This window comes from Orussus abietinus, unplaced genomic scaffold (genome assembly GCF_000612105.2).
Source record: "Orussus abietinus isolate OABI.00-Male unplaced genomic scaffold, Oabi_2.0 scaffold209, whole genome shotgun sequence".
Taxonomy (NCBI): Eukaryota; Metazoa; Arthropoda; class Insecta; order Hymenoptera; family Orussidae; genus Orussus; species Orussus abietinus.
The window spans coordinates 46228-69529 of NW_019394364.1; the positions used below are offsets into that span (position 1 = coordinate 46228).

Here is a 23302-nt window from a genome sequence, read left to right on the forward strand (position 1 = left end):
GTTTAGATTAGACATTATCTCACGTGTACGATTATTTGCCAATTTGTACGGACGTGCTGTTTTCACTTCGCGTGATTAGTACCATTGCCTAGAATATTTCTGGGGTTTATCCGATTGTTGGAGCGGAAGTCGAGTTTCTCCATTTTCAGTAAATTGAGGAGTTTCACTGCAATGAAATTTGCGACATCGAAAGTACATACGTATGACCGGTAATGCTGATCCGCTATGAAGACAAGGTCTCAAGAAAGAGTGACCTGGAAGTTTCTCTTTTTATCGTGAGTCCGTCTGCTATTATTCCACAAAGATTTCCATTATGCCCTCCTATAACAATCCCTGTCTGAAACGTTACAAAAAAAAAATTAAACAATTTTTCCCCACATTTAACGTTACCGGCTAGCAGATTAATTTTTATATTCCGAGTTTTAAAAATCGGAGAAATAAAAAATTCCTCCTCTGTCGGGATCAACGTACATAAAAAGTTATTCTGCATTATTGATAAAGAGAAGGAAGAAATTCGAGTAACCTGATTTTACGTCCATGGAAGCGATAATTCACCTGCGGAGCCACCTGTTAACGAGACAGGTACTCGCGGAGGTCGGTATTGCAGAGTTCTGGACAAATGTCACCAGAAAGGTGATAAGTTACCTCTAGATACTAAAGAAGACTTATATTAACCGCAAAGATATTCCGATATACATGTATGTTACATAGTAAGATACTGAAGAATAAATAATAAATAAAATAAATAAGATAGTATCAATTATCCCAGATACTACATGCTCCGGTGAGAACGATCTACAAATAATAACATAGCGAATTAAAATTAAATACCGTTCACTTAATAATTCTTAAATACTGGAATCTACATATATTGTGAAGTAAAATTCCCAGATTTTACATCGCCGTAATTTGTTTGAAACGAGACGACACTTTGATACCACCTTAAGGGTCACTGATAGGAGACATTTTTTAACGCTAAGTGCGAAGTATGAAACGGACCTTTACATCTAAAATTAGATGCTGGAGTATATTGGCGGACATGAATGACTTTCATGTGATAATGGCGACGTCAATTCGTCATAAGACATTCACGGTCGCCGTAAAAAATAAATGTTAAGGCTGTTGTTCGACCTTTATCCGTTCCACTCGAAAACCACATGAGCGATCATCAGATACACCGACACAATCGCTGTGCTGGTAATCATGACGGGAAATCCAACTCTGGAAAAATAAAATCAATCGTCAAATCCATTCAGCCAAGTGTTTACGTCTTTCTTTGTGAAGAGAAACTAATGAACGTACTTAAAGAACTGCACAAATGTGAATTTGTATCCATGTTGTTCAGCGACTCCAGCGCAGACGACATTGGCAGTAGCTCCAATGAGAGTTCCATTTCCTGTAAACATTGCATCTGTCTATTCAACCAAATAACCAGTCGTGCTGGTATCGGCATCTTTGATTAGTCAAAAATGCTTAATGTCAATTATGCTTAACACTAATGCCCGAATTAACACCCTTAACATGTCCCTCTGAAAATATCACTCCACGCTACCGAGTGAATTTCTCAATCCACCATTTTTTTACACATAAAATTTAACAATAATTAATGTAACGGCCGAGAAAAACTGAATAACGCTATGAATTATTAATTTTATTCAACCAGTTACTTTGTTGATAACAGCAAATTTTTATTTTATTAAGTATAAGATGAAGAAGACCTTGCAGTGAGGTATTTTAAAAATTCGATAAAATTTTATATAATTTGATATAATTTGTTCATCGGATAAAATTCGATAGAAATTTTGTAAAACTATGTAAAATTAATATTCCTGATAAATCGACCATTATTTCAGCTGCTTTTTAATCCATTTTAATTTTACTAAGTGTAAGATGAAGAAGACCTTGCAGTGAGGTATTCTAAAAATTCGATAAAATTTGATATAATTTGATATAATCTTTTCATCGGATAAAATTCGATAGAAATTTTGTAAATTATGTAAAATTAATATTCCTGATAAATCGACCATTGTTTCAGCTCCTTTTTAATCCATTTTAATTTTTCTAAGTGTAAGATGAAGAAGACCTTGCAGTGAGGCATTTTAAAAATTTGATAAAATTCGATATAATTTGATATAATTTGTTCATCGGATAAAATTCGATAGAAATTTTGTAAAACTATGTAAAATTAATATTCCTGATAAATCGACCATTATTTCAGCTCCTTACCCCCCATGCAAGCACCAAAGGCGAGAGCCCAAACCAGAGGTTGCAATGGCAGGCCAAGTTCCTTCTTTTCCGCCAAATTGGTCGCAATCCTGACCATCATTGTAGACAATGGGACATTGTCAACGAAAGCACTAGCCACGGCGGAAACCCAAAGAATCAAAAGAATGGCCACGGCTAATCTAGAGTCCTCGTCGACGGACAAGATGATTTTCTCGGTTTGCCTTCCAATCCAGGCGATTAAGCCCAACCGCGAGAGTGCCTGTGATAAAAAAACGTAATGATCAGTGAATAACGATTAATTAATTGATTATCGATAACCGCAGGGGAGACTTACCTCCATTAATATAAACAAAGCTGCGAAGAACAATAACGTGCTCCATTCGACTCGCGCCATTAAACCATCCAGATCAGCGGAGTCTGCGAGGACCAGAAGAAGAATAACTCCTAATAAAGCAGTCCATCCCAATGACAAGTTGAAATTTGGGATGCTGTGCAGGAAGAAGAGAGTAATGACGAAAATCAGGGTGAATCCAGACTTTATTAGCAGCCACTTGTCCCTGATCGGATACTGCGAAAAGACAATGAGCGAACCATTTTTAATGACATTTCTTATGGAGTGAAATTTAACGATATTGAAAGATCTGACAATTTTTAGTGTTTGCCACTTCTTGGATATGTCGCTTGAAAATAGAGGATAATTCTTTGAGAATTTAAACGGCAGGAATTTATTTATAACCAGAGCCAGGTGAGGAGTTGAAGAGGAGTTTCGAGAACGCACCCTTTCTTGAAGTTCCTCGAGGGTGGTCTTATAATTCTCCAAGGCCACACTTCCGGTTATCAATTTTTTCTTCAGCTCCGACAGTAGTCGTCGCACCTTCTTCATCAAAGTTTCGCGGACCAGGCCTTCATCTTTGCTGTAACTCGATAAACTCGCAGCCGCTCTTTGCCAGATCGCAATTTCGTGCCTTAGTTCCTAAAAAATGAGAAATAAAATAAAAATGTAACGCGGGGGGTGCAATTGAGATATTCTCATTGAAGGTCGTCGTTACCTGGACATCTTGAGGCTCGTCAAACCTGAGTGCTGATACGTCACGAAAAATGAATCTCAATTGGGCATAGACTACAAAAAGCACGAGAATCACTCCTATGCCCATGTGGATGACGAAGGTGGTGAAATCAACGCCCTGTAAAAAATCGAAATTAAAATAAGATACTTGTATAATTTGTTAACGATGACGTGCGGGGGATAGTTGAAATTATTTTAAGTACTCACTGCATTCATGACATGTTTATTCGACGCGATAATGACATTAGGTGGGTCGCCGATTGGAGTAATGGCGCCGCCAATATTCGAGTAAACCACCATGGCAGTCAAGATGGGCACTGGATTTAATTCCATGACCTCGCATAATCTGATGGTAACTGGGGTCATCAAGAGCACCGTCGTTACGTTATCCAGAAACAAGGATATGAATGCCGTGAAGAAACAAAGAGTGTTAACCAACGGCCACAGCTTCCCTCCTGTAATCTTAAGGCGTCCGTCCGTTCACCAAAATGGCGTCTTTAAGCAGGAAGAATTTTTTCCTACTAGTCATTTACCTTGTAGGCATACACGGAAAGGTAGTCGAAAATCCCAGTTTCCGCGAAAATGGCCACGAGCACCATCATGGAAAATAAGAGCAGCAGAGTATCCACGTCTATCCAGGAAATCAACTCGCCCATGGTAGGTCTCTGAAATGAATGATTCATAAAAATTAATGAATGATAATGAAACTGACACTTCTAGACTTCAATTGATTGAAAAGGAAACTTTTTTTTATGGAGCCCAGCGTGGAATTAATTACCTCGTTCAGAGCTGCCAAAATGGCGACCGACATGGTCGACGCCAACATGGCTGCGAGTGCTCTATGGACGACCTAAAAAAAAGAATAAGAAAGACGTATAATAGGTAAGTATTATTTCCTTCGATAAAATTAATATGTACCATCATGCCGAACCCAAGGCCAATCGCATATAAATGTGTCTTTACCTCGAACACTATTAGAACATATAGTCCTAATAAGACAATGGCTCCATAAACCGTGCCATCTTTTGTGTCTATCGGGGAAACATCATATCCCACTGACACCGGGAAACTCGCCAGCAAATTTGTCCGCAGATTCATAGCCACAACGCTTTCTGGCAAGTTCCTGAAATTTATGAGACGGTTAAAAGATGCCCATCGTTTCTAGAAATGAGAGAACCTCAGGATGCACGACTTACTCCTCGAGTCCTTCAAGATGGAAGACATTATGCCGTCTCTGATTGGGAAAGATGTTCAGTAAATCTTCTGGCAAGAGATGCAGGATCCACGGCTCGCTTATATTCTGCAAAATGTCGGCAAGGATCTCTTGTTTACGGTAAATCATGAATAGATGGAGATCCTCCTGGAATTAATTTGATTTGCAGACTTTACCTTCAGACATCTGCCACGTTCGTATGATGTACCGTCGCCATTGTTCTTCTCTACGTCCACGAGCTCCAGCCATACCGTCAGGGTGTATTTTGACAGATTTGCATTGACAGGGAGAAAAGAACCCTCCAAAGTTATGCTCACCAGGTCGCTCTGAAGAGGCTCCGTGAAGATGTAATCTTCGGTACTTGTTAAGGGCGATTTATTACACCGTTTAAAAATTACTCCGGTTTTCCGACATTTCTGATGGATGATTTTTCGAACTTTACGCCCATCTTTAACAATCCGATTTGAATGACGTTTCTTATTCACGTTTCAGATCGTAATTCCCACGAACTAGCTAAGCTAAATTTACTGATATTTTTCAGAGTTCCTTGAAATTTTCAATTTCATTTTTTATCGAAATAACCTGCAAAGGATACTTCTTGTCTGATTGCTGGGTACGGACATTTGACGCATCACCTCCACTTTCTCGCTTTTTGTCATCAGAATAATCTGCAAAAAGGTCCGATATGTCGTTAGAGCGTTTTAAGAGGATCAGGAGGTCCTTCTTTCTGCGTCAGGAAAAATCGTAAAAGCGGCAAAAACCATTCAGGAATTATTTCTTGCTATGGATCCGCTAACGTTGTATGCATTTATCGGCGATACTTCATGAATGAAATTTTTTCTCAACCGGGAGAATCTAATTTCCTGCAACATCTCGAGGGAGAAGGGAACGTGGAATTATGAATTATTGAACTCACTGTAAATATTAACCAGCAGCATATGAGTAGGATTAATTTGACGTATCGGTACACAGGTTTCTGTTTCCCTTCGTGAATGTGGTCGTGTGTCGATCCTGCATCGTGTGGATCCTCTTCATCAGTGCCATGTCCACAAATTCTGGAAAATAATTCACGCTATTATCAGGAAAAAACCATTGCGGGAAAAAAATCGGGTATTAAAAGCAAAACAATCCGAGGTAATCGCTTTTTTAGCGAAGACGTCGCCGTTCACACGGTGCATCGAGATTATTAAAAATTTCTGGACCATTTTTATCATTGATAAATGCCTCACCTTTTCTCGTCATTTTCCACTATTTTTTCATATTCCTTTTGGAAAGCGGCCAAACTGGGATCTAAACGAATGGCGTCAGGAAGTTGGCTCCAAACTCGCAGGACTTCCTCAGAAAAAGGACCAAACACTCCCGAGGTGATTAAAGACGGTGTTGCTTGGAAAAAAGTTAATTTCTAATTGCACAAATCGTCAGAATCGATCTAGAAATTTACATGAGTGTTTAAAGAAGATATAGGTATTTTCAAATATCACATCATGTTATGGATTTATTCCGAAATGTATAAAATAAGATTTATCATTTTATAACAACCTTAGGAATTTTATTTTTTTATATTTTAACAATATACCTTGGGCACTTCTGTTGTATCGAGATGCTTTGCGAAGGAATTTTGGAGTAAGGAGAACTGTCTCGTCTTCGCTTCCCTCTGGGTGTAAAGACATATTCTCGTTTGCAAATTATTCAAAGAATTTTATAAAGCTGGCGATCTAGCCACACATTTCTTACTTATAATTATTATTTAAGAATAAAATGGGAAGGAGATTTTAAAACGTTAATTTTAAGGGATATATTAAGCGGTCTCTTTCGAGGCGTGGAATATGACTAGTCAATGGATTCAAGACAAATGATATTCATGACAATGTAAGGAAGGTCAGTTACTATTTACATTTAAATTCGCACATTCCTTCGGAAAGTGGGAATTTATTTGTGTATCTTCCAACCTGAGTTTATCCTAACGATGAGTCTCACATGATGTACAAAATTTCTGCAAATACATATAATTATTATATACCAAAAGTATTGGCAATTTTTAAAAAAACCGAATAACCTAACTACAGAGGCCAGAAAATGCATAACAATTTCAGAAATATATTTGACGAGCGTATTATTCATATAAATATTACGGGCTCAAAATTCAGCTTACAAATCGAAGTATGAAATCGAACTATTTACATCTTTCAACGAATTTCCATGATGTAGATGAGTCTCACATGATGTATAAAATTTCCGCATATACATATAATTATTATATACCAAAAGTATTGGCAATTTTTAAAAAAACCGAATAATCTAACTACAGAGGCCAGAAAATGCATAACAATTTCAGAAATATATTTGACGAGCGTATTATTCATATAAATATTACGGGCTCAAAATTCAGCATACAAATCGAAGTATGAAATCGAATTATTTAGATCTTTTAACGAATTTCCATGATTAGTCAAAATTAATTTTTTTTCCAAGGGGCCAGCTGAACCACGTATCAATTTGTCAAACAGCCCGCCGATGTTCCAGACTTTTGTCATCTCGCCAAATCTTACGTGCGCACTGTAAAAATAATATTTACACAATTCTGACGGTATATCGTGCCACGTGTGACACATCGAGCTCTATCACGAGGACACATGTGCAAACTGGAGCTAATCAGTATCGGAGGAAAGCTGAGGTCGGTGATTCCCTAACTTCTACTTTTCTGCCATTTTTCCAGTCTGAGAGAAGCAAAGAAACGAATGTCAAAGAGCTCTCAAGTTCGCATATATTTTATTCTGCCATTTTTCCAGTCTGAGCAACAAAGAAACGCGAGTCAAATAGTTTTCCAGTTCGCAGATCTCAGCGGAAAAATTCGCGTAGGTTTCTTATCACTCATCATTCGACACTACGAGTTCCAAATGTATTTGTCTCGAAACTCTACCGAGTTTCTTGATCCCCTACACCTTAAGGCGATACGAAAGTGGCGCCTGAAGGGATCAATTAAACATTTTTATAAACAAATTTTTAAAAAATCTTGACAATTTCACTCGTCAGTGAGCAATTAAGTCAAGAGTCTAATTGTTACACTTTGGCGTGATAACGATAGCTTATCCTGCACTTCGCAGAAGCATTGTTGGACTCGAAGACTACGTCGCCTTGGCGAACAAATGTAATTGCCGATGAATGTAAATATTGGCAAATTAGGATTCTTTGAGTGTCAATATCGTCATTACAATCGAGGACGTTTAGGAAATTTTTTAACTCCTTGCTCCCCCGACTCATCGCTGATTTGTCACTTTGACAAGCAGCACCTGTTCCGCTGTATTTAAATGTACCCTGGGACCAGGATTCATTTGACGATCGGCAGCCATCGAGAGAACTGCTTTGCGGAAATGTTTTCCGCGATCGTGATTTTGTCGGTAATTGCCGTTGCAAATGGTAAGCAGACGATGCACACTTAAACTTTGCTAAGCGATTTTATTTCGAATTATCTTTATATTTTAATTCACTCGGCTTAAATTTCACATTGCACATATTTAATTTCACATTCCAAGCGACACTATGAAAGTGTTAATCTTTTCTAAGGGGAGTTAATAAAATTATTAATAATTTTCCAGGAGTTGTCTGGCCGAACAGTGGCGTCTCCGCGCCATGTTACTGTCCAGCAGGAACATCAGGTGCAGTGAATTTCCTCGAAGACTGCACCGCAGAGAAGATTTTCTCCTTCGGTCCCCCATACCACTGCAGCTTGCTGTGGTACAGGAACTTCCAGAGCAACTTTTTCCTCAACAATTACAATTTACAAGGGCAAGGGAACGACGCCAACAGAGACAAACGAGGGTCCGGAATATGCAAACCGGAGTCGCACTTCAAGATCGACAATTGCAACGTGTGTCTCTGTTCTAGCGATGGTTCGCACATGGCATGCACTTCCATGCAGTGCATCCTAGGTGAGGAATACGCCGAAGAGTCCTTCGAGATCCTGCACCGGTTTGTGAACGCGAAGACAAGAGCTGCCGAAACTTGCGAGCCAGGAAGAGCCTTCAACAAGGACTGCAACGCTTGTCGATGTTCCAGCGACGGGCAGTATGCAGTTTGCACAAAAATGTCGTGTCCTGAGGAGATTCCAGGGGAGCTGAAGCACCCATTGTTAAGAGCCAAGGCTTATTTCTCGCAACCAGCGGTAAATGGTACCGAATACCCGCTCTTCAAGGCGAGAGAAGCCAGCGTTCAATGCGAACCTGGCACCAGCTTCAAAGAGGACTGCAACGTCTGCATCTGCAATTCAGATGGCACTAAGGCTTTCTGCACAAAGATGTGGTGTACAGAGAAAGAAGATGAGTCCCAGGACTCGTCTTCGGGATCCCAGACCGACGCCGAAGAGGCTGTCGCGACTACAAGGAGCGAGGAGACCTGTGAGCCTAACAGCAGCTTCAAGAAGGACTGCAACGTTTGCATATGTTCTGCCGATGGGAAGCATGCAGCTTGCACCAAGAGGTTCTGCTCGAAGGAAAAGTCAGGGCTCCTGCACCGCTTCTTCAAGGACGGATCCCATCCTGAAGGATCTGAAGATGGCCCCGTTGCGACGCAGAGGGCCGATGTCTATTGTCAGCCTAAATCCACCTTCAAGAACGACTGCAACATCTGCATCTGCAACGACCGTGGCACCAATGCTGCCTGCACGGGTATGGCATGTCTCAGACAGGAGGATTCAGGCAACCTGGAAGAAAATCAGAGTTTAGGAAGGACGGAAAAGATCACCTGCGAACCTAACAGCACCTTCAATGTTAAATGCAACGTCTGCATCTGCTCCAGCGACGGGAAATCTGCAGCCTGCACCAAGAAGTGGTGCTTCAATCCTAAACGTTCGGGTGTTACTAGCTTCCTGGCTGTTAAAGGATACCTTTACGACGAGGATAAGATCTTGAGTGATCCTGATTACAGTCCCCAGAAGGGAGGATACTCGAAGAACAAGGGGCATCATGATGGAGACCACGATGGGCATGGAGAACATGGAGGGCATCCGGACGATGCTCCAGCTAGATACAGAAGGGACGTGGAGGAGAGTCTTAGAGACGAGATAAACAGTAAAAATGTCACCTGTGAACCCAATTCCAGCTTTAATACCGAGTGCAACGCCTGCATCTGCTCCAGCGATGGGAAATCTGCAGTCTGCACCAGGATGTGGTGCTCCGGCAATGAAGTCCCGGGTGTTTCCAACTTCCTGGCTGCTAGCGAATATTTCTACAATGAGGATAAGATCTTGAATGACCCTAATTACCGTCCCCAGAAAGGAGGATACTCGAAGAACAAGGGACACCATTATGGAGACCATGATCAGCATCAGGGACATGGTGGCTACAATGGTCACCAGGAACAAGGTGGTTACAATGGTCACCATGAACATGGAGGTTACAATGGTCACCATGAACATGGTGGTTACAATGGTCACCATGAACATGGGGTTACAATGGTCACCATGAACATGGTGGTTACAATGGTCACCATGAACATGGCGGTTACAATGGTCATCATGGAGAACATTTCGATGATTCTCCGGCTAGATACAGAAGAGACGTTCAGAAATGCGTACCAAACTCCAGATTTAAAGACAAGTGCAACAGTTGCATCTGTTCTGCGGAAGGCACTTATGCGTACTGCACCTTGAAGCACTGTCTTCCGATACTCGAAGAGAAGGAGAAATCTCCTCAGAGGACTAAGAGAGATGTTCAGCAACGAATCTGCAACCCACTTGCAGTTTTGGAAGACGGATGTGTGACATGTACTTGTCTCGGTGATGGTACCAGCTTTTTCTGTACCGAGATCGTCTGCCTAGCCAAATCTTAGATGACGTCAAGATGAAATAAATCGTAGGAGCTGAAAATAAATATCAAGTTTATTTTACGATAGCTTTATATCATTCCCACCAAACACCGTTGTGTAACAATAATATAATCGTTGCATAGCATTTTTAACGTGTAATGTTACATATAAGATTTTTATTAATAAAATTAGCTTGGTAGATTATTTCTACCGAGTACCTTTACTTATAAATTTATCATCAATCATGTGGTAGCGCTTAGACTAGCTGATAGGCAGTTTTATCATGTTTTCTTGAAAATAACTATTATTCGTAAATTGATTCCCTCGAACGATTCCTATCGCTAAGTGACTATTATTCAGGAACTTATCGGCTGTTGAAATTTTCCTCGAACGATTTCCATCAGGTGGAGTTACCTTTATTTAAAATATTACTAGACCGGAAGTGCTAGCGATCTCGTTCTTTCATATAGAGAATACGTAATTCGACGAATATACCCACGTGAGATTAAAATGCGAGAAGTGAGCATTCTCGTTAAAAATACGTAATAAACGCCCAAAACAGATAGGACTCGATTCTGTGTGAATGAGAGTCATCAATCTATCCGAAAAGATACTAAAATGTACATGTTTCGACTACAAGCAAATGTAAAGGTCGCTCTCCGCGATAACATGTAGTAACCTTAACGTCATAAATCTAAGAGTATTTGGTAAACTCCGCTGGATATTTTTTTTTTTTCTCGAAATTCTAGCGCAATTACTCGATAGCGTATCTCACGGTTCTGTGAAAAGGGAACTAAAATGGGTGAATAAATAAATAGATAAATAAATATTAGGTTGAGGAATAAATCCCCGTAGTTTTAATGTCGTACGTTAAAAACGAAAAATGTTAATCTCGACGTAATAAATTTTTTTAATAATTTTTTCCAGACTTAATGCAGGATATTTTAGGCGCTCTTTCATGCCGCGTGATCATTGTGAGTCATACGAGTTATTAAATTCGAATCACCCGAGGAAACCCCCAGATGTCTGTTATAAAAGGCACAGTAAGCCCTTAGGAATTCGTATCTTATCATTGCGTCGATTAAGGATCGCTGATAAACTTATTTTTTCCCTGTCTCTTTCGGTCAGTAAATAGAGCGATAGTCATAAAAAGTGTTGCCACGTAATTAGATAACGCGGGACGTGGAGGGGGCCTCCGGAATTATCGGATATGTTTTCATTAATTATTAATCGCGTTTAGTGGGAAGTCGTCGAGAGGGTTTCGAGAAGACGTTCAGAGTTCGCATGAAAAAAACGCTGTTTTTGTTTGACTTCCTCCGCGGATGTTAATGAGAAAAGGAAAAGTCTACACGACGCGTGGGATTGTATATTCTAGCATAAAAGGGGAAACCGCGAGAAATCGATCTTCCGGGAATCGGAGAGCGGTATTAAAAACCACAACTAAATTTAAATGACCCACAGTTTTGGAAATTCGATGCGTAGATTTTTAATTAACAAATTCACGGGATCTTTCCATCGGACTAAAATCCACCGAACTGGAGGGCGACGTTAAAAAATATTAAATTTCACGTTGAATAAATTAAAATTCGGATGTTTCTACGTTTTCGAATATTTATTAACATTTCTTGCCTCAACGGGAATTGGAGAGCGGTATTAAAAACCACTGCTAAATTTAAATAACCCGCAGTTTTGGAAATCCGATGCGTAGATTTTTAATTAACTAATTCACGGGGTCTTCTCATCGGACTAAAATCCACCGAACTGGAGGGCAACGTTAAAAAATATTAAATTTCGCGTTGAATAAATTTAAATTCGGATGTTTCTACGTTTTCGAATATTTATTATCATTTCTTGCCTTAACGAACAATTCGACCTCAACTGGAATCGGAGAGCGGTATTAAAAATTTCACGTTGAATAAATTAAAATTCGGAAGTTTCTACGTTTTCGAATATTTATTAACATTTCTTGCCTTAACGAACAATTCGACCTCAACGGGAATTGGAGAGCGGTATTAAAAACCACTGCTAAATTTAAATAACCCACAGTTTTGCAATTCGATGCGTAGATTTTTAATTAACAAATTCACGGGGTCTTCTCATCGAACTGAAATTCACCGAACTGGAGGGCGACGTTAAGAGATATTAAATTTCACGTTGAATAAATTAAAATTCGGATGTTTCTACGTTTTCGAATATTTATTAACATTTCTTGCCTCGACAAACAATTCGACCTCTACGCTGGTTTAGATAAACGCAGATCGACGTTACGAATTTCTCACACAAACGTACTTGGCTCGAGTCTTGATAAATCTATTTTTCGCCCAGAGATGACATTCCGGAATGGGAATAAAAATTCAGTCACTAGTCGTTCCCATTTCAGCGTTCCAACGTTACGTCCTTCCCGTCTTCCGAGATTGACAATCGCCAAGTAGGATTCCGCGAATTCGAAGTCCAGATTCCTCGTAAATACGCAAGTATCTGGACACGAGCATGTCGAGGAAGAGGCACGTCAATATTGGCAAACCTCGAAGTGCTTCTCTGCCGGCCATGTCATCGGCGGTAAAAGATAATACGGTTCGGGCTTTTCCAAAATTTATCTGCCTCCTGATTGGCTATTATCGTGCATTACGGACGTCTATCAGGCCTATTTAATTACCACGCGGTCCATGCTGAAGAATCAGTCGCAGAAGAGGAGTGGCGAGATGTGGACCACTCGAGGATACAATTTCTCGTCCCGAAAGATACAAATCCCAGCAATGGCGTCGCATTTTTGGATCCTCTCGACCGCAGCCATTTTTCTCCGTAAGTGCAATTCCATATCCAATTCACCCTGTTCAATTTCCCTGTTCCTGTTCTGTTGTTTTTTTTTTTCAATCTTTATCTCAGGGCGAAACAAAAGGGCTTTTAACACCTGAGGAACAAGCACGAGAGAATGTTCAATTAAAACGTGACTTCTATAAAGATTGTGCAATTTTGAGGAATTCCACGATGGACGTTCGGTATTTCTAGGGTTGGTAATAATTATTGTATATTAATTACGTTTGTTTTTAGTTTGTAGTTCGTGTAAAGCTGCGGATGCTGCCCAGGACCAGTCGGTTCCGGATATGACAGCAGCTTGTTCCTGCCAGAAAAATAAAACGTCTTTGTATGAGACCGTACTAGACTGCGACATGGAGTCTTTGTCGATGGACACTTCCGGCAGGGCCGAATGCAGAGGACTGTTGAGAACTGTCGATCTCTCCAGCTTTTTGATCACGCCATATAGTTCTTACACTTCTGCACGTCGAGGGAAAAGAAGCGAGCAAGTGTGCATCCCAAGAACGACGTTCAAGGCCGACTGCAACACGTGTTTCTGTTCGGAAGATGGCACCTCCATGGGATGTACTTTGATGGCATGCACCTCTGAAAGTGCACTCGGGAAGAAGAGATTATTTGAGCCACGGTCCAGAAGAAATTCCGAGTCAAAAAGCAGGAAAGATGAGCAAACCTGCGAGCCAGGGTCTTCTTTCAAGCAAGACTGCAACGATTGCATTTGTTCTCCCGATGGAAGAAGTGCAGCTTGCACTTTGATGGAGTGCTTGCCTAAGGAATTTTATAAGCAGGATGGAAGTATCAAGTTACCCCATGAATTGTTTAAAAATCCATTGTTGAGGAACCGTAGAGATGCTCAGGTTTGCGAGCCGAGGTCCGTCTTCAAGAGGGACTGCAATAGTTGTCTTTGTTCTCCTGATGGAACGTTTGCGGCTTGCACTCTCATGGAATGCTTTCCTGGAGAACAGTTCACAGAGGATGAGAGAGTGAAATTACCCCATGAAACGTTGGAGAATCCATTGTTGAGGAGTCGTAGGGATGCCCAAGTCTGCGAACCGAAGTCTAGTTTCAAGAAGGACTGCAATAGTTGCGTTTGTTCTGCGGACGGAACATTTGCAGCATGCACTATGATAGAGTGTATGCCTAATAATTTGTTCAACGAAGATGGGAGTGTGAAATTACCCCATGAAGCATTGGAGAATCCATTGTTGAGGAGTCGTAGGGATGCCCAAGTCTGCGAACCGAAGTCCACCTTCAAGAAGGACTGCAATAGTTGTGTTTGTTCAAAGGATGGAATGTTTGCAGCTTGCACCATGATGGAGTGTCTGCCAGATGGATTGTTCAACGAAGATGGGAGCGTTAAATTACCCCATGAAACTTTGGAGAATCCATTGTTGAGGAGTCGTAGAGATTCCCAAGTCTGCGAACCAAAGTCCACCTTCAACATAGACTGCAATAGATGCATCTGTTCCGAGGACGGGAAAAATGCAGCTTGCACTTTGATGGAATGCCTCCCCAAAGAATTCTACAGGGAGGATGGAACAATTAAACTGCCCCATGAGATGTTGAAGAATCCCTTGTTGAGGAGTCGCAGAGATACGCAAACCTGTAAACCAGGATTACGTTTCAAGAAGGACTGCAATTTTTGTGTATGCTCTCCTAACGGATGGGAAGAGGCATGCACCAGGTTGGAATGCCCGCCTAAAGAATTTTATAACGAGGATGGAACAATTAAGCTACCTTACGAAAGGCTGAACAATCCATTGTTGAGGAGCCGCCGAAATGCACAGGTCTGCACTCCTGGGTCGCACTTCAAGAAAGACTGCAACGACTGCGCTTGTTCGCCTGATGGAACAGTTGCAGCATGCACCAGGATGGAGTGCCTGCCTAAAGAATTGTACAATGAAGATGGAAGCATTAAATTACCCCATGAAGCTTTGGAAAATCCATTGTTGAGGAGCCGAAGAGAAACGCAGAATTGCATCCCTGGGTCGCACTTCAAGATCGACTGCAACAATTGCACCTGTTCGCCTGATGGAACTGTTGCAGCATGCACCAGGATGGAGTGCCTGCCTAAAGAATTGTACAATGAAGATGGAAGTATCAAATTACCCCATGAAGCTTTGGAAAATCCATTGTTGAGAAATCGAAGGCACTATAGGTCTTGCGAGCCTGGCTTGTCTTTCAAGTTGGGATGCCAGATTTGTATTTGTTCATCTGATGGCAGCGAAGCATCTTGTACAAGATCAAAATGTTCCCCCGATACCTCATCTCGTTTGCAGCGATCCCTGAAAACGCCAGATTTTCTCAAATCTGTACAAATATTGTCTAGAGACGAACCCACCGTTTGCGTCCCATCCAGCGTATTGTTAAACGAATGTAAATATTGTTCTTGCAACGATCAAGGAACAAAATTCTCTTGCACGTTCGCCACGTGTCCGGCCCCTCTGCATGCTATCAGTGAAGCTGATAAATCAGAAGACTCTCCTACTTCTCGTTAAAATGAATTATTCATGGGACCTGTAAAATCAATTTACAAATAATTAATTAACTCATATCAGTAAATTAGGCCGTCGCGATAGAAGAGAGAATATTCGCTAAAAGTAGACTTCATTAATCTTTGAAAAATTGTCATTCCCTTTGATTTAATATTTAAGATCTGTAAGTAGTTAATTAGAAAGTGTAAATAGATAGCGTATTTAATATAATAAAATATATGTTATATCGATTTTGGGGTTGTTCCTTGGATCTGATTTATCATCTCATTCTGATGAATTAATAAAAAGTTCATTCATTTATCATCATTCATTTTTCAGAATAGGTATATAAAATCCAAATAGATCCTTTACGATGACTTTTTATTTAGAGAGAAAAAATAAGCTCCTTTCTCCCTCGATTTCGTTTTAGTGTCTTAAAATAATTCTGAAACTGTTATTAAAAGTCGTATGACCAAGTTCAACGATGCAAGGCATATATGACCATGAAGTTGTATGATTAATTATGAATCTCGTGCGTATGATCGTCTTGAGAAGGGCATTGCTCTTCATATAAACGTTTATTGCAATTGATGGCCATGTTTGTACGCTGATATTGACTGTGAAAAATGGTTAATTGTTAGTTTTATCAATGTCATTGCTACTATTATCGTCCATTACTGTGTTGAACTTGGAGAAATAAATGAATCCCCATATTTTACTTCAGAACATTCTTTACCTCCGAGCAGTAATCTTTTTACTGAACATTTTTTAATCCTTTTCTTTAATTATTAGCTCCATTAGATGATCTGTTACGATTAACTGTGGAGTAAAATGAATAATCAACATGAGCTCTAGATGCAAAAAAAAATATCAATGTTTATTTAGTTCACATCGTGTCAACGGTTGTCTCGTATCTGCTGCAAAGAAAAATCATCTTCACGATAAGTTGGATAAGGCATTAATATAATAAAAGTGTCCTGTTTATTGAATTTCAGGACTCTTGCTCCTTTTCTTATCCACGTGACGATTGAGTCCTTTTTATTCGTCTCGGACCCGTGAAACATCAATTTTTCAAGAATGCAATACATATTACAATAACAAATTACACAGAAAAATGAAGGGTGAATTTTTTCAATAAATATAGGACGTCTTTCTATTGTCTGAAAATTGATATCCTTTTCCCTGGTACATTTTATACACATAGTCTGTTGATAAATTATGCATCTAGGTAACAGATAGTACATATGAATAAATAAAATCACTTTTAAAAAAATCAACGATCTCGTTCCGAAATGGCGTAGAAAATAGCAGAGTAAGTTACTTTCGTTTAATCTCGGTAACGAGGTCGTCAATTTGCGTTTTAGATTATTTTCTCGCCATTTTTCAGCGTGCTAAATGTAGTTGCCATAAATTAACGTTCATTAATATTAGTGCGTGTGGATCTAGCCATATAGATACCATATCGTATCGTGTAGATCCAAGTGCCCATCGGTAATAGCTTGTGGTATAATAATGATACAAGGGTTATAGGTCACAACGTCTGCTTCTAATTGGCTGATTTCTTCCAGAATTGTCTCTTCTCGGTGGTATTTAATCCTCGTGCGAATATTCCACCCAACCAATTTATAAAACAGGTTAGAGAAGACTTCTCGATATTTTCTGTTTGAACGACAGTTTCAACAATGATGCTGAGATCCGCAATATTCCTTCTGGTGGCCACTTCGTTCGGTGAGTTTACTCCCGGACTGTAAATTATTACGAACATATTGAAAGTTATTTATTAACGATTTTTTTCCCATTGAAAATTCGTAGCACCGTTTACCACTTTGCAAAAGATATTTCATTGAATGAACATGAAAAACTCCTTATAAACTAATAGGCCTGGATTATTCAAAATTCTTTTGACATACGTTTCTAAATACCGAGCTTAAAAGTAGCTTAAAAAAAACATCCAGTACAGTGAAATCGAGATTAGAATTAAAATTTGAATTTCGCCAAAGTTATTCGCTCTTTAAAAATCTACCTTAATAGCAGCACCTTGATTCGCACAATAAATCTCCAGGCATACCATGAAAATTAGAAGCAGAAATTGAAAAAAGGATAAATTGCAGAAATTATTCCATTTTTAATCAGTAAAACGACTCATTCGAAGTAATAATAAATTCCTGACTAAATTGGACAATTCGCAATGAGACATTGCAAACAAAGCCAGAGAATGTTAACTCCGGAGTATTACGTATTCGCAATCAGACAAAATTTATTGCCATTATAAGTAACAGATTGTAATTAGAACATTGGAGACCAAGACAAAAATTGAACGATTATCGAATTTGTTTCTTTTTTCTAGGCCACGCATTGTCAAGAGACTACATATCACCAGAAAAGATATCGAATTGCTCCTGCCAGGAAAATGGGAAAAATGGTACCCGCCTCTACACGGCAGGGATCGCATGTACCAAACAAAGTGCGTACGATAACGAGGACGGAGGAACATGCCGGTACATGATGGAGCTAGGGTACGAGCAGAATTTCCTAATAAAGCCCTCGAAGGACCTGCACGACACCCTGATAAAGCCGAAGAAGACGAAGGTTTGCCAGCCAGGAACTCGGTATCTAGCCGGCTGCAACAGCTGCGAATGTTCTTCAGATGGCACCGAGGTGATATGTTCCCGCAATCTGTGCCATCCAGCAGCCTTAATGAAAAATGAAGCCTTCAAGTTAGCCCAAGAAACCGCGAAGAACTCACTCTACGAAGCGAAAAGCGACGTACCAATTTGCGAGCCGAATTCCGAGTTCGAGGTTGACTGCAATGTCTGCAGATGTTCGTCGAACGGCTTGAAGATGACGTGCACCGACAAAATGTGCCCCTCGGGAGGAAGAAGAGTCGCCAGGTCCCCGAAACCCTGGGAAGGATGCACCCCTAACACGACATTTGAAAATGAATGCAACAGTTGTCGATGCACCGCTAAGGGTGATTACATTTGTCGAGAGAAAAAGTGCAAACATAACCAGAGCAGTTGGGGAAGGACCACCAGGGACACTTCGAAGTCTGCATCGATCCGGGATGATTTCATCTGCATACCCAACAGTGTGTTGCAGAAGAACTGCCTCCACTGCATGTGCTCCTCTTCTGGGGTCTCCTTTTCTTGCATCAGCGGAAGCTGCGTCTACGGGTCCTAAACAAAAAGACGAGAGACGTTACCATTTATTATTAACTTCCGCGTTTTTTCTTAATATTAGGAAAACGGGTGCAAAACTGCTTTTATTAAATGTGCTCCTCTTCTAGGCTCTTTTTCTCGTCCATCAGCGGAAGCTGCGTCTACGGGTCCTGAACAAAAAGACGAGAGACGTTACCATTTATTATTAACTTCCGCGTTTTTTCTTAATATTAGGAAAACGGGTGCAAAACTGCTTTTATTAAATGTGCCCATAATTATGAAAGTGGTCTAAGTCATATATTTTTTGTTTCGAAATTACATTGAATTAATTTCGTTTGAAATAATGTGGCGTGAAATAACTGATAAACTCATTTTTTTTTTTTTAATTTTGACTTAGACCACTTTCATAATTATGGGCACAAATGTGCTCCTCTTCTGGGCTCTCTTTCTCGTAGACGTTACCATTTACTATTAACTTCCGTGTTTTGTTGTTAATATTAAGGAGACGGGTGCAAAACTGCTTTTATTAAATGTGCTCCTCTTCTGGGCTCTTTTTCTCGTCCATCAGCGGAAGCTGCGTCTACGGGTCCTAAACAAAAAGACGAGAGTCGTTACCATTTTTCTTTTTCTTAACACTAGGCAAACGAATAAATCTACTCCGAATTTTTCACCTTGGAAGTTGGAGCACGTGGGAATGAATATAATGCGACTTGGAATAGTTCTTTAGGGTTCTATGAATTTTACTACTGGAAGCAAACAGAGGTATCTACTATGAAATTGTTTGCGTAATCATCATTGCAGAGGCATTGAACTTTGTGTAAATCTTTATCCGAATTGATGGACATATTTCTACGCAGACTTTGACTCTAACGAAAGGATAATGAGGACTTTTATCTGTGTCGTTGTGATATTTTTTATCGACTGACCACTTAACATACTGTGTTGCATATAGAGAAATAAATAAATCTCTGTTTATCACCAATTTGCATTGGAGTAAGATGGAATTTTTCCCCTGCGCATTTCGAAGCTCTCCCCGTGCATATTTCATTGTTTTCCTTAAACCTTTCCTGATTAAAAAAAAAAGAATAAACCGTAGTTTATCATTTTACCTTAAACTTTATCTAGCTAGGTCCTGAAATTCCTCATTTTCGATTCTAAGCCTTCAAAAAGCGTAAAACATCGAAAACGTGCACAAGCGACGCCATGTTGGTTCTAGCCCGTGATAAATAAAAAGATGTCTATATAAAAATGAAATTTCGTGGTAAAATTTGCAACTAATCGATACATCCAATTTGGGGAATACTATCACGAACGATTTGACTTTTCAAATATTAATAGACCCTTTCATAACACCTCAAGATCCCCGTAAATATTAATATCTATTAATTTAAATCAAGTCTGCAAATGCAGTGTCTGTTTTACAGGAAAGGTCACGCTCGTGATAACTTGCGACCCGAATGTGATAAAGTTCTCCGTATTGAATACAATGTCCAGAATCTTTCCTTATTTTCGTATTCGCTGAATTTTACAGTTTGTCCTATTTGTCTAGAAAACATTGAGTTATCAGATTACCGAAATGCAGATATTAACAGCCGTGGCATAAACAGCGCGACGACATTTTGACAATTTATTTCTGTGGATTGGAAATGCAAATTGAAAAATGCAATTTCCTTTTAGGAGAGAGAGAGAGAGAGAGATCAAGGCCAACATTGATTAGATTTAACGACGTCGAAACGTTGGGTTTACCCCGAACGATCTGCCTCCTCTGTCTCTTTCCTGATTGGTACGTTCTTTTACCACTGATTCCTACGACTATTTAACAATTCCATGATTCCATTCGCGAGTCATTTAGCGGAGGAAAGTTAACCAGCTCGCAGATTACGCCTTCCTCTGCCGTAACGATGAGGATTCTATTTTCGATTTTCCTGCTTCTTGCAGCAGTACACGGTGAGTACGACAAACACTCTTCCTACCGTTAAACTATTTTACAAAGCCTACAACAATGCTTAATAATTACATACATTAACGTCTATCCCTAATCTCTACACAATATTTTAATTATATACTATACATATTCCATAACTTATCTTGCGGTATCAAGAGTAAAAATTGGATATTTTTCCTGCAGCTAGGCCACAAGAGTCGCAAGTGAAGTCCGAGGAACAATGGAACCTTGCCGAATCCCCTAAAACTTGCAATTGTCCAAACGAGCCAGGAATTACCCAGAAAGTCTTGACTTGTACAAAAGAGGATTTCCACGCCGGCAACAATAGTCTCTGCGAAGCAGTTTCCCGAAGTTTTAGATTTTTCGTGACGTCAGACCCAGTGCCAACAATTGGAAAAACCGCCGAGGAGTCTTGCGTACCTGGAACAGTGTTCAAAGTGAATTGCAACACTTGTCAGTGTCTAGACAACGGTAGAGACATGGAGTGCAGCGCGAACACTTGTTCGGCAAGCGAAGGAGTCTTAAAAGTTAAGGAAAAGAACCGACCGAAGAAGTTCATCAGAGTTAGAAGACAAGTGTCATGTGCGCATCTTCCATCCCCTACAAGACCTGACTGCGATGCTTGTTTCTGTACAGAGTACGGAGATGTAATTTGTCGTTGTAGAGATGGTCATTACGTAAGTTTGATACGATCATCTAGAAGAGCAAGATCTACCGAAATCTGCACTCCAGGATCAACCTTCAAGAAAGATTGCAATTCTTGCACCTGCTCCGAGGACGGCACCAGCATGACGTGCACGGAAAAGGGATGTCCCTTGTCTGAAACATCAAGAAACAAAGATCTGAGAAAGTTAACTCGCGTTCCTTTGTATAGAACCACGCGCCAAGTACACGACTGCGAGCCTGGGTCTATTTACAGAATCGGATGTAATGACTGTACCTGTTCCGAGGACGGCATGGATTTGGTGTGTAAAAGAACGTCCTGTCTTCCCGAAATGACTTTTAACCAGGAGAATATTTATCCATCCTTGGAAGAGCAATTAAAGTCGTTGATAAAGGTCGCTAAAAACCCCCCAGTTTGTCATCCGGGGGCTCTACATCAAGTTGGCTGCAACCTCTGCATCTGCTCTGACGACGGCACTTATGAAACCTGCACAAAGCATTCTTGTTCATCTGATAATGACTTAAGTGGGGAAGAAGTAGATATCAATGAATATCCATCTGTAAAGTCTAAAAGGAGTGCACTTGATGCGGAATTATGCGTACCTGGTTCCACGTATAATGTGGACTGCAATAAATGTTCCTGCGGTGAAGATGGACTGCGGATAGAGTGTATTTTAATGGCCTGTCCGGAAGAAGTGCCTGTCGACCTGGACTTGGCGGAGGAGGTTCATGTAAATTCGACAGATAGGATGAAAAAGGATGTTATAGAGAACCAGAATCAGTCAGGGAAAAAGCAGGATACATTGATTTGTCTACCGGGGTCTGATTTTATATTGGACTGTAATACTTGCTTGTGCTCCAACGATGGCACTCGAATGAGCTGCACATTGATGGCTTGTCCTTCGCCGGATCCTCCGAAAATTAATTCCACTAGGTTAAACAGTGATAATGCCACGAGTCTTAATGGTAATTCCACGAGTCTGAGAAATGACAGTGAATCGAGCACGAAGGTTAATTTAACTAACCTTGAAAACAGTAATAATACTAAGTCTGAAGTTAATTTCAGTAATTTGGAGAATCATAATGAAACAAATATATCAGAGAGAGATATAAGGAATGTTAAGAGCGACGACGAACTTCTAGGAACATATAGTAAAGCTTGCGAAGCAAATACTAGTTTTAAGGTAGATTGCAATACCTGTTACTGTTCAGTGGATGGTAATGCCGTAGTTTGTACACAAATAATTTGTCCTTCCGATGATAAAATAACTAATGAGATCGGTTCAACAAATGACGCCGATACAGAATCACATACGATTAAGAAAAGAGACACGGAACTATGCTCACCGAACACTGAATTTAAGATGGACTGCAATTCTTGTAAATGCTCAAGCGATGGCACTCGTATGAGTTGCACCGAAATGCACTGTCCAACGGGACACCCAATTCCAAATCCTGATGAAGTTTCTTATCCTGGTGGTCACATATATTGCTCTTCGCCTATGACATACGAAGAGGGTTGTATAACGTGTAACTGCTTCGATCATGGCAGGAACTTTTTCTGCCAGGAACTGGTATGTTCGAAAGCTGGTGAAACCGTCTAAGAAACACGACAACTAAACCAGATTAATAAACAAATATAAGAATAAGTCGTTACCATTTTTGCATCGATTGCAATTAGATATATCGACAAGAGATGTATCTTCTGTAACCATATTCCTTCCCGAATTTTTGTGATACATAATTGTTATATCAGTACATATACTACAGAAGTAATAAACGTTATATTTTACACATGAAACATGTATCATTTACAAACATTGTCGTTTTTACATGATACTGAAATGTAGATTGTAAATGCACATGTACATCGTTAAAAGTCTGAAAAAGATTAATAATATTTATATTACGTCGTATATGTATAGTTTAATGCAATATGTG

General features: G+C 39.9%; 4 protein-coding genes across 4 annotated transcripts; 3 read left to right on the forward strand and 1 right to left on the reverse strand.

The window, feature by feature from the left end:
• Window positions 1-652: 652 nt before the first annotated feature.
• On the reverse strand, window positions 653-6355 carry LOC105694629 (P protein). Its single transcript, XM_012415493.1, has 16 exons — window positions 6082-6355; window positions 5735-5888; window positions 5422-5560; window positions 5101-5173; window positions 4682-4857; window positions 4489-4592; window positions 4256-4415; window positions 4071-4142; window positions 3826-3957; window positions 3500-3754; window positions 3276-3410; window positions 3005-3199; window positions 2561-2794; window positions 2227-2485; window positions 1303-1396; window positions 653-1221 (listed from the first exon to the last, which is right to left on the reverse strand). Exons 1-16 carry the CDS (start codon window positions 6173-6175, stop codon window positions 1134-1136), a joined length of 2364 nt encoding a protein of 787 aa, XP_012270916.1. The 5' UTR covers window positions 6176-6355; the 3' UTR covers window positions 653-1133.
• A 1706-nt stretch (window positions 6356-8061) lies between these two features.
• LOC105694435 lies at window positions 8062-10405 on the forward strand (the record flags this gene model as incomplete). The annotated part of the gene is made up of 3 exons (XM_023432026.1): window positions 8062-8607; window positions 8695-9895; window positions 9940-10405. Coding segments are annotated over 3 exons (2139 nt in total), but the record flags the coding sequence as incomplete, so codon positions are not given.
• Window positions 10406-12838: 2433 nt separating this feature from the next.
• Window positions 12839-16313, forward strand: LOC105694520. The gene is made up of 2 exons (XM_012415268.2): window positions 12839-13109; window positions 13359-16313. Exons 1-2 carry the CDS (start codon window positions 12974-12976, stop codon window positions 15617-15619), a joined length of 2397 nt encoding a protein of 798 aa, XP_012270691.1. The 5' UTR covers window positions 12839-12973; the 3' UTR covers window positions 15620-16313.
• A 904-nt stretch (window positions 16314-17217) lies between these two features.
• LOC105694521 lies at window positions 17218-23157 on the forward strand. The gene is made up of 4 exons (XM_012415270.2): window positions 17218-17323; window positions 17943-18768; window positions 20591-20700; window positions 20882-23157. The coding sequence occupies exons 1-4, from the start codon at window positions 17278-17280 to the stop codon at window positions 22963-22965; spliced, it is 3066 nt and encodes a 1021-aa protein (XP_012270693.2). The 5' UTR covers window positions 17218-17277; the 3' UTR covers window positions 22966-23157.
• Window positions 23158-23302: the final 145 nt, after the last annotated feature.